Source organism: Micropterus dolomieu, linkage group LG17 (genome assembly GCF_021292245.1).
Source record: "Micropterus dolomieu isolate WLL.071019.BEF.003 ecotype Adirondacks linkage group LG17, ASM2129224v1, whole genome shotgun sequence".
NCBI classification, from domain to species: domain Eukaryota; kingdom Metazoa; phylum Chordata; class Actinopteri; order Centrarchiformes; family Centrarchidae; genus Micropterus; species Micropterus dolomieu.
Window position 1 is genome coordinate 16,188,307 of NC_060166.1, and position 11,772 is coordinate 16,200,078.

At 41.2% G+C, this 11,772-nt stretch overlaps 1 protein-coding gene across 5 annotated transcripts in view; it reads right to left on the reverse strand.

Annotated features, from left to right (window-relative positions):
• Positions 1–11,772, reverse strand: part of veph1 (ventricular zone expressed PH domain-containing 1) — a 77,318-nt gene that overhangs the window by 59,371 nt on the left and 6,175 nt on the right. For all 5 annotated transcript variants that reach the window (XM_046074776.1, XM_046074777.1, XM_046074778.1 and 2 more), the window contains exons 2-4: positions 9,252–9,870; positions 8,867–9,085; positions 5,361–5,535 (exon numbers count right to left, since the gene is read on the reverse strand). In XM_046074776.1, the coding sequence (XP_045930732.1) occupies positions 5,361–5,535; positions 8,867–9,085; positions 9,252–9,389 (532 nt within the window). In that variant the 5' untranslated portion in view covers positions 9,390–9,870. The remainder of the gene's footprint in view (positions 1–5,360; positions 5,536–8,866; positions 9,086–9,251; positions 9,871–11,772) is intronic.

Here is an 11,772-nt window from a genome sequence, read left to right on the forward strand (position 1 = left end):
TTCCGTCACACCTTACCGTTCTAGCAACAGGCCAATAGGATTGGAGTGATTTCATTCACGTTCAGACCTGCTTCGCCTAGAGGCGTTCCCATAGTGTCGTAACCGACGCAGTCTCTCGTTCCCCTTCTCGGGGAACCAGGGTTACATACGTAACCCGAGACGTTCTGCATGCTTTATAATTCTGTGTTTAAGTTGAGATTTCATAGGGGAGAAGAGAGGTAGGGGCTTGTTAAAATGGCAACATGAGGTTCAAATGTTCAGAGAACAGTAGATGAGTCTCAGCATTGGGTAAACACTTGAAACTGCCTAGGCTGCATTAAAAACTGCCCAAGGAAACATAAATCTGCACTCGCTATAATAAAGCCCTCAAGCAAGACTGGTTCACTTTCATCCTGTCTCCATTTTCAGTGTGTGTGTGTGTGTGCACGCCAGTGTACGTGTTATATTCCAGCTTTAATAAGGCCCACCCTCAGGTCATCAACTCCTATCTGAGCTTTAGTGTATCTGCATTTAACTTTCTATTTATCCCATCTTTTCCTCCTCTTTGTCCCTTTATTTCTTTTTCTTCTCTCTTTTTATTTGTGTTCCCTAAACTCACACACAAGGCTAGGTTTTACTGTGTTAGAGTGCACATTAGTGTCCCTAATGGTGATATATGTGATGACTTTGGGGGTGTCATAAACCTTTTGGAAAGAAATTTCAATATTTCGAAACATTGTGACTATATCATCCCTGAGCAACTGACGGTTAAGAATGTGATACTAGTATGTGAACTTAAAATTGTAAATGTTAAAATGAAACACATTAGTCAGATGAACTGATTTTGACTTTGGTGCCACACAGAGTGCATAAAGTTGTGTTAAACAGGGCCAGCTGTACAAACACAGCACTTAAATTATACAGTCTATAAGCAGGTATTGCATTACTCAAATGGGGGTGGGGTTAGTCAGAAAAAAAAAAGGTATGTGTGTTTACCCCTGAGTCCTTACAAGGTAATGCCTCAGGAGCCAATTGACAGAAAATGACAGATGTGAAACTATAAAATATGCACGTATAGCATACTTACTCACTGCCATCCTGACCTTTGCTTGGAGCCAAAAAATAGCGATAACCGCAAAATTGAAATATCGTGCAATTGGTCAAGGCTTCTGTGGAGGATGGTAAGCACCGCAACAACCGCAATGTTCATACTTTACACTTCATGGCATGTTAAATTAATAAATTAGTGCTTCAAAAGTTCCACAACAGTAATGAGCTTTGGAACGGTGCAAGGATGGATCGCCATGGGCTGTACGTGACCTGACTTCAAACTTGGAAGCTGTAAGTGTTGTCATGTTTTGTGTTGTTTTACTGTTTATGTTAATTGGCAGGGACCACTTGCTATCTCAATTTTTGCACAGTTTTATTAACCAATGGCGCAAAGTGTGTTCCAACGATCTGACGAGTTAAGCCCAAACTCTGGCTAAACATCACTTGTAAAATGAACCAGACAGCAGAGGGCTAAGCTGTTTCATGTGCTGAGCTGCTGGCAGAAAATGTGCTCAGTGGGTGCATCACCGTGGTGGCTGCCTCACTCTGATGCATGAAGTGATTAGCACCACGTGCTAGTGTGTGTGTGTGTGTGTGTGTGTGTGTGTGTGTGTGAGTGTGTGTGTGTGTGTGTGTGCCAATGTGTGTATGAGGTGTTAGTTGATTGTAGTTCACGAGTAGAATGATTCACAGAGAACACACCTGCACAAATGCCCACAGAGCCACACAAAATCACGTTATTTCTAGAGAAAGTAAACTTCATTATCTAAACCTCTGCCACGGCAACCTCCTTGTGTGTGTTTATTAATGGAGAGTGTGTGTGTGTGTGTGTGAAGGCCTGGGGGGTAAACAGATCTCCATCAAACAGTGCTAACTATGGCCCTTTAGACACCTACACTACACTAATGAGCTTTAAAACATGTTGAAAAAAAAGTTACACGGGCAGAAAAAAAGGTTACAGGGAATAGCTGTATTTAAAGGTTCAGTGTGTAATATTTAGGAGGATCTATTGATGGAAATGCATTATAATACACATAACTGTATTTTCAATGGTGTATAAAAGACCTTACATAATGAACTGTTATTATGTTTTTATTACCTTAGAGTGAGCCATTTCCATCTATATCCAGTATCTCACAAAAGTGAGTACACCCCTCACATTTTTGTAAATATTTGATTATATCTTTTGATGTGACAACACTGAAGAAATGATACTTTGCTACAATGTAAAGTAGTGAGTGTACAGCCTGTGAACAGTGTAAATTTTCTGTCCCCTCAAAATAACACATCACACAGCCATTAATCTCTAAACCGCTGGCAACAAAAGTGAGTACACCCCTAAGTGAAAATGTCCAAATTGGGCCCAATTAGCCATTTTCCCTCCACGGTGTCATGTGACTCGTTAGTGTTACAAGGTCTCAGGTGTGAATGGGAAGCAGGTGTGTTAAATTTGGTGTCATCGCTCTCAAACTCCCTCATACCGGTCACTGGAAGTTCAACTTTCTTATCATCTGAAAAAAAGAATGGTTGCCCTACATAAAGATGGCCTAGGCTATAAGAAGATTGCCAAGACCCTGAAACTGAGCTGCAGCATGGTGGCCAAGACCATACAGCGGTTCAACAGGACAGGTTCCACCAGAACAGGCCTCACCATGGTCGACCAAAGAAGTTGAGGGCACAGAGGTTGAAGGGGTGGGGGATCAGCCTGTCAGTGCTCAGACCATACGCCACACACTGCATCAAATTGGTCGGTGTGGCTGTCATCCCAGAAGAAAGCCTCTTCTAAAGATGATGCACAAGAAAGCCCACAGTTTGCTGAAAACAAGCAGACTAAGGACATGGATTACTGGAACCATGTCCTGGGGTCTGATGAGCCCAAGATAAACTTATTTGGTTCAGATAGTGTCGAGCGTGTGTGGTGGCAACCAGGTGAGGAGCACAAAGACAAGTGTGTCTTGCCTACAGTCAAGCATGGTGGTGGGCGTGTCATGGTCTGGGGCTGCATGAGTGCTGCCGGCACAGTTCATTGAGGGAACCATGAATGACATGTACTGTGACACACTGAAGCATAGCATTCAGCTGTGGCAAGAAAAGGCTAGGAAGAAAAAAAAAATTCTAAATATGTACATCTGCGATTTCAAATAATTTAAACATCTGCTTTATTACATAACATGATCCCCTACCTTTGGAGACTGGGCCACAGGGCAGTATTCCAACATGATAACAACCGTAAACACACCTCCAAGACTACCACTGCTTTACTAAAGAAGCTGAGGGTAAAGGTGATGGACTGGCCAAGCATGTCTCCAGACCTAAACCCTATTGAGCATCTGTGGGGCATCCACAAACGGAAGGTGGAGGAGCTCAAGGTCTCTAACATCCACCAGCTCCGTGATGTCATCATCACAGAGCTGGTGGATGGAAGAGGAGTGGAGGAGGACTCCAGTGGCAACCTGTGAAGCTCTGGTGAACTCAACACAACTTGGGAAAAGGGACCATCCAAGGAGCACATGAATGCACCGTGAGCTAAGCCCCGCCACCCTTAGTTACTGTTGCTAAGTCTGACAAACTGTCGGCGCTGCCACTGTCTTCTACTGCACTCCCTGGAGAAATATTGTCAAATTTGTTGGAAAAAGTGATCTCAGAAAGAAGCAGAGAGTTTTGCAGTTGCATTATACATTTGAAGGTCGTATTCAGGCTGTCGTCTCGACTCAAACAGACGTGAAAAAAATTAAAGATAGAAGCTAAAGCCTACCGATCACACAGTAAGTGAACCAAGTGAACTGACGATTGTGACCAAAGACAACGATATGAACGATCAACACTGTCCCCGTAAAGCTGGGTAGGCCTCTATTCATTATTACAATCATTAACAAGCAGAACAGTAGGGCTTTATTTTGTTCCATTCAGTAGGAAGACGTTACATTAGAAACAATCTTTAAATTAAATTTAACTATTACAAGTGCCCCAGGAACAGCATTTGACCATATCTTAAAATAAAGTAAAAATAAATAATAAATAATAAATAAAATATAGCCAAAGAAAGCTAGAAAACTACTCTTTTTGCATTAGAGTCAATGGAGCGCATCCATGAAAGTGTCGGACCCCAGTTAGAGTGAGACCTATACTGCGGCGTGGCTTAGCGAAGGGTCAATTGCAACCCTCACCACTAGATGCCACTAAAACTTACACACTGAACCTTTAACCACTGACCAGATGTCAGCTCAGCTCCCCTCTCTGACCCTAACTGTTAAGAAGGGAAGTTACTGAAAAATACTGATCAGATCAATGCTTGAGGACAATTTCACATTAAGCTCCAGGAGGATTTTCAGAGCACTTTGAGAGGATACGTGCACACACTTAATATGCTTTGGTCAATGGGAAAACAAATTTGTTTTTCTTCAACTGTTTGAAATTTTAATTCCTTGCAGGGCTGAATACACAAATGAATAGAATAACGTGTGCACAAGATGGAACAACGCTGTATTTATGTGGCAAATCAATGAATGGAGCAATGGACCTTTTTAATATGTTTTGATCAAAAAGTAAAGTACAGAAAACGGAACCAAGTTCAAGAAAATGTTTACATAGCACAGACAGACAAAAACAAGATAAACTGCACAACACCAAACAGCAATTACCCTTTTCTCCACCTCCTTCTTACGTATGAATTTCCATGCGACATCAAAAGGGTCATCAGAGAAATTATTATTTGTAACAGCTGTTATTTACCATCATTATTATCCTCAATGATATGGAGCTACCAATCATTATACCATTATTCACTATGGCTCATGATAGGATAAGACTGCGGTTTGCTACTACAACTGCTGATTACAACAGTAATCCATTTTTCCACTCCAGTAAACCAGCTGATCCCATTGTTGCAGGTCTGCTAACAGCCCTCACAATAAGAGCATGCAAGTGCTATTTCTGCAAGCCAATACATGTCAACCACTGACAACTAAATAAATAGAATAAAGCCTATGATGGCTTTGTTAGAGAATCCTTTCGATGCTCATTCATAAGCAGAGCTTTCCTGCAAAGCTCCTTCTGTGACTCAAAGGGCAAACGCCCACACACACATACACATATGCCTAAAGTGTGTAAGAACATCAATGTGGGACTGCAGAAACTAAGGAGAGAAGAGAAACACAGGAGACCACTTAAACCAATTGTATGGAGAAAAAAGGTCTTTTTAACAGCAACATCTAGTGAGGTATGGCTGCACAAGGATTAAAATATGTTCATGCAGATGCATTTGTGTGCATGTATGTTAATATGTGCGTACAGTATGTGCGCGTGTATGAGCACTTGTATGTGTGTCCTACCTCCCAGCACACTGACTGTTATGGCCTCTGTGTGTTCAGCCAGCAGGTCAGCCTTGGCTATAGCAGCCAGGGAGAGATAACTGGACATGTTCCTGCTCAGCTCCCTGTTTCCCCTCTGCAGGAACCGCACCGCGACCGGGACAGCAAGCACCATGACCGACGGACAACTGTAGTTCTGAAGGGGATGAAAGAAGAGTGGTGGATGAGGTGACAGCAACTGCCAATTGTCAACACAGGGGATTTTATTTGGGACATTTGACAAAAACCTTTCCATAGTAACATTTCTTCTTTCTTGAGTTTAATGGACAAGCCAGATGATAATAAAAAAGTAATAACTGTAAATACTTTGTAACGTGATTTGTGGTAAAAGTGTTCAAACGTGCAAAAAAACTGGTACGGTCCATTAAGCCCACACACAGCAGCCCCAGTATTGCTCCAAACCTTTATCACCACTTTTATTGTTTTTATCAAAAAGAAATGTTTAGAAAATCTCTGTTCAGATGCAATGCATCTGCACCACCCGGGTTTTTTGCAAAGTGAGGAGAATAGAGAGCCAACTACAGCTAGTTTCCTCAAGCAGTACAATGAGTGCTTGCGCTGACTTAAATTGTTCACATTTACCAAACTGATCCAAGTGTGGAGGGGAGAAAAGAAAATTGTTGCTGTATTTGAGGATGCATACACATGCGCAAGTTTGTACCTGTGAACATTCAAAGAAGGAACAACAGGAAGGGGATTTGAAATGCACTAGCGCCCTCAACAGGATAAACTGATACCAAGTCTGTGTGTGTGTGTGTGTGTGTGTGTGTGTGTGTGTGTGTGTGTTTGTGTGTGTGTATGTTTGTGTGAGACAGCAGAGACAGAGAAAGATGAGGAAAAGAAGCAGCCAAAGGAGACTGCTTCTGATCCAGCCCCACCCCCAGGCTGCAATGCTTCTAGAGAAGGTGGAGAGAGAATCCCTCTGCTTTTAAGCCTTTTAGCTGTGGAGAAAAGATTTCCATTTCCATTTTTCAGACCCTTGGCAGTAGCTACATACATTACTTTTACTCCGTTGAATATGTTTCATGATATATCATTAATCTGCCATGTTCCCTGCATTCCTTAGACATTATAATTTCCCTTTGTGTACCCACTTTCAGACTCCACCATCCTCATCATCAATGCCTTTCGACCAGATTTTTTTCATGATTATGTTTTAGTGAGTTTCTCTCTCTCTCTCTCTCTCTCTCTCTCTCTCTCTCAATTCAATTCAAATTAGCTTTATTGGCATGAATGTATAACAACAATATTGCTATCTCTCTCTTTCTGTGTCTGTCACATTTCTATTCTGCCACGTGATGGCAGTGCAGACAACATATTCACAAATTATTATTCCACCAATCAAGATGATCCATCAAACTACCTATTTATCAATTTCCATTACATTACATTCATTTGTCAGGCCCTAATTTCAATCTAAACACACATTACATTTTTATCGTATGTATGGATATACAGATTTATTTATCCGTCCCATCTCTCTCTCTCTTTTATCTTATTAGGGAGACTCACTTTAATGTCAGGCACAGCACAGATCAAGCAGTCTGTATTAAAAAAACACTGAATATGCCATCATAAGCTAGAAATCTGTGGCCACGTGTGTGTGTGTGTGTGTTGCGTATAAGCAGTGTGTAAATGAAAAACCCTTCTTCCTACAGTCTTTTGCTCACTTCTCTCCTCTCTGGGGGAGTATCAGTGGAAGGGTAAAAACAGTGTTTGTGCATCTGTAAGTTCAAAGCAACAGGAAGACAAAGAGAGCAGAAGAAATCAGAGAAGAGTCGGAGGGTACGAGAAGGTAAGAGCAAACTAGTGAGACAGGGGAAGACAGAATGAAATAAAGATACAGAAAAAAGAAACAGAGACAGAGTGAAGAGAGAGAAATGCTCTCCTGATAAATGCTGGAGTTTGGACTTTACGCCTGTCTTAGGTCTTTAGAGCCTGGAGCTGCTGTCAGAGCTGTCAGGTCTCTACTCAACGTGTGTGCGCGCGTGAATGCGTGCGCATGTGTGCGCGCGTGCCTTTTCTCAAGAAGTCTCATTACGATGGTATTAAGGACATTCCCATTCCCACAGGAAAATTCAGGGAGGGGGAGGGAGAAGGTAAGAGAGAGCGAGTCTGATGGGAAAAGTAGGAAAGATTTTGATTTTTAAAGGACCTCGGCAGTGATACACAAAAAAAGTACATAAAATATTTCCTCTGAAAGCAAAAATCCACCTTTGGATAAGCTACATAATGGATGTCATAATTTATACTTGTGACTCACTTTCCCTCAACTTCCACAACTTATACAATGGACCCAGAAAAACAAATAGCATTATCAATATTTTTGTGTTGTGTTGTTTTAGACACAGGACCCCTCTCAGGGGGCACAAGATGACAGACGGGACCAAAAGGAAGAAAAATTATGCTTAAATTTAGATTATCGTATTAGATTCTATCTAGTTTTACCTTGTAAGGCCTCTACCGGTTTTACAGATGAAACAAACTGAGTGGTTTCAAAGGAAAAAATTACTCAATGGTTGAACTGATCACATCACATAGACAAAACCTGGGACAAGCAGTGGTGTAGAGGTGTCTTCATAGGTGTGTATACTCCAGCTTTTATATAAAAAAAAAAAGTTAAGCGTATAAATACTATACACTGCTATAGCTTAGACTAGCCAACTGTATATATAATAGTTACATATGAATGCATCAGTAATAATAATCCAACGATAAAATAAATAGAAGCCTTGTTGAACATTCACAGCAGACATTTTTTTGCATTATGAATATGAAGTACATTTAGCTAATGAGACATTTTCAATGCAGGACTTTTATACTGAAATATTGCTACTTTTACTTAAATACAAGATTTTAATACTTGCTCCACCAATCCTTTTGATGTTTTAAATGTACCCAGCCATTTCACACACCCTGGAAGTCAACATCACAGGTTACTATTATACTAGGTTATGGTAGACTGTAACTCGATTGCTTGCAGCCTTGCTCTGCAATACGTGCGCTGATACATTTCTGTTGCTATTTTTAGGTAGGTCTATGGTAAATCCCCCTGTCCAGAGGTGGGTATATGTTGTAAGCCTGCTTATATGTACCACTACATCTCTGGTCACATGCAGATATTGCTTCTTTCAAGGGGTTCCCCGGCTATAAATGATTGGGAAATCTAAACACTTTAAAATGTATTTTCCATAAATGGTTGTTGACTAAATCTTTTCATCATACAGACCAAAACCCTGCATGGCAAATTTTGCGCTGAAGTATCACATTGGCTGTTGGATTAATCACATATTTGCAACACTTGTGTCAGGGTACCCATTTTACACCATGTGAGCACACTCAGAAGTGTCAACATGTAAAGGTATGTGTAAAGGTATGGAGTGTTTGTGCAGTTAAAACAAACAGAGAAGTACTTCTCTCTGGAACACAACACTACAAAACAAAGTCTTGTGTCTGCGTGTGTGTACCTGCAGGATACAGCTGGTGATGTCAGAGGCTATCTTGGCATGCGGCGTGTCCTCTGTGTTTTCACCTTGAGGGGTGAGGTTATGTTCCAGACACGACTCCCACAGCCCCACCAGGGCTTTGCTGTGCTGCTCGATGGAGCCCGTCTCCCTTATGGCCGTGGTGATGCGCGTTATGCAAATCTCCACCACAGCCTGGTCATTGTCATTGGTCAAATAGTCCTGTCAGCCAGCAGACAGTAAGAAGATGCAAAATTAAGCATACAATGAAAAATTATGGACAAAAAAATGAATTATGGATGAGAACATAAATAATGAATTAAACTGACATTTGCCCTATAATATTTTGGATAAATATCATCTATGTGTGTTGGTTCTGCCAACAGACCTGTGAGCAGGAGATGGCCTTGATCTGGTCCAGAGCCTGAGACAGACAGTCTTCGATCTCTGAGTCGTCCAGAGAAAACAGATCCCCCGCTCTGGACAGATCCCTCTGCCCCAGCACCTGGCTGAACAGCTGGTGCATTCTGGTCCTGGTTTAGGACTCCTTTTAGACCAGTTTGGGACTGGTGCCCCTGAGTTTAAGATCCCTTAACTAAGAATGAATACATCCCCGACATAACGATAAAGGAAAGCAAACTTCTGAATAACACTTTCCTCTTGGTTTTAGGGGACAAATTTAGAGAGTCCTCTGGATTGGGATCCCAAAAGAGTAGAAAGTAAAACCTTTGAAAATGACATCAATTTAAATTTCCAGGCACTATTTTAGGCATTCTGGGTCCTGTGAAAGTGTTATAATAACTACAAGGATTAGGTAACATCACTAATATTTTAAGAATTTTTACTTAGGTGAATTTTTGTTTAAATCCTCTTCAGTATGGTCCAGGATCAGGTAGGTTGGACAAGAGTGGATAAATTTGGCCCAATGTTTTTTTGGGTTTGCTTGAGGCTGGTTACCATGGAGACGAGGCATATTCTGGAGAAGGCGGTCTTTCTACAGCAGAGACCTGAAGGAGAGAGGGGAGAGGGAGATTAAATTAACTGAAGAGAACCAAATGCTGAGATATTCATTTTGAAAACCAAATAATATTTTGGCAAGAATGAAACTGAGCAGCTGAGAAAATCAAAATTGAGCCAGTAAAAAAAGCTGCAACGGTTTAATTAGGGATTTGATTTAGTCTCAAGAAATAGACTTGGACAACCAAGAAACAGACTGATGCAACAGAAGTTGATGCAAGTCAAAAACAAAGGAGTAGCTCCACATTTTGGGAAACATGCTTATATACCTTTTTCCTAGGAGTTAGATGAGAAGATTGATACCACTTTCCTGTCTTTTTTTTTAATCTGCAACCTTCAGCAGCTTAGCTTAGCATACAGACTGGAAACAGGGTAAACAGAGGTAAACAGCAAGACTGGCTCTGTCCGAAGGCCGGCCGTAGTCTTGTTGTCACTGTGATGTTCCCAGACAAGCAGGGAAGACTTCAGTAAGTCACTGCTTCCGGCCAATAAATAGTCCAGCACCTGTAAAACCACAACTTGCTATTTTCACCTTAGGGCTTTTGTACTGATTAAACAAAGGAGATATAACGTGTTAATTAAAGAGCTTCAGGTGTATTTTGTTAGCCTTGAACAAAGCCAGGCTAGCTGTTTCCACGAGTTTCCAGACTTCATGCTAGGCTAAGCTAACCAAGTGCTGGCGGTAGCTTTATATGTAACGCACACAGACATGAGAGCGGTATGAATCTTCTCATCCAACCCTCAGCAAGAAGCTCAATAAGGATATACCCCCAAAATATCAAACTATTGCTAGTGCATGCTTTGCTTTCAAACAGGCAATGGCATTCAACGACGATGTTACAAGTATCTTCAAAGTATCTGCTCACTCCTATACCCTCGTCCATCCCTCCCTTCCTTTTAAAATCTTTTTCTCTCTCCTTTGTTTTCCTTTTTCCGCCGGTGCAGCAAGTGTAAGTTAATATGTGATGATGTGAACTAAATTTCTTGGTAATGTGTGACACATCTGCTGCAAAATCATCCAGTTCTAACAAAATGGTATGCACACGCACCCCCCCCCCCCCCCCATGTTTACATTGACATAATGCATTCTCTAGCCCCTTCCCCTAAACCATCACCACTACATGCAAGTCTCTACCCATGGGAACCCCCCTTTTTGTCCCCATGGTGACACAAGTCCCCAAGTGTTGGTGTGCATCCAGGTTCAGGTACCCACCGGAATATAAAAACATGAAACACACACACAGACACACACACACTTGCATGCATGTACTTTGGGAATGTGTGACTACATGTTTCAGTTCACAGAGGTGTTTGTTCAAACTGTGCAGCCTCAGTGGCATTTTAGGTGACCGTCTGTGGGCAAATAGTTACATTGTTCAGTTCAGTTTATATTCTACATTGTGGTGGGTTCAGATAATTAAACTTGTTATACGTGTCACCTAAAAGGCCAAAACAGTATTTACATGATGAATGATCAAATGTTTTTGAATGTAGTCATATAATGTATCTTTTATATCAATATCAATATCAATTTTATTTATATAGCACACTTAAAACAACCAAGGTTGACCAAGGTGCTTCACAGGTTAAAATACAACAACAAGAGACTACTTTTGTGATATTCTTAGTATACTTCTCTGCCATGAAGTATAACGAATGGGGTCAGAGTAGTGGGAACTCAGATGCACTGTGTTAATCATTATCAGTTATCTGTGAACCTCAATTAAACATTAAAACATTCACACTACGGGGGGTAGCAGAAGGGAGGAGGGGACACACACACACACACACACACACACAATACATCCACATTTATGAATGCTTGTTTCAAAAAGTGTGTTATATCTCACTTCACACATTGACAAGCACATCAGACCTCTCACATAAAAAGT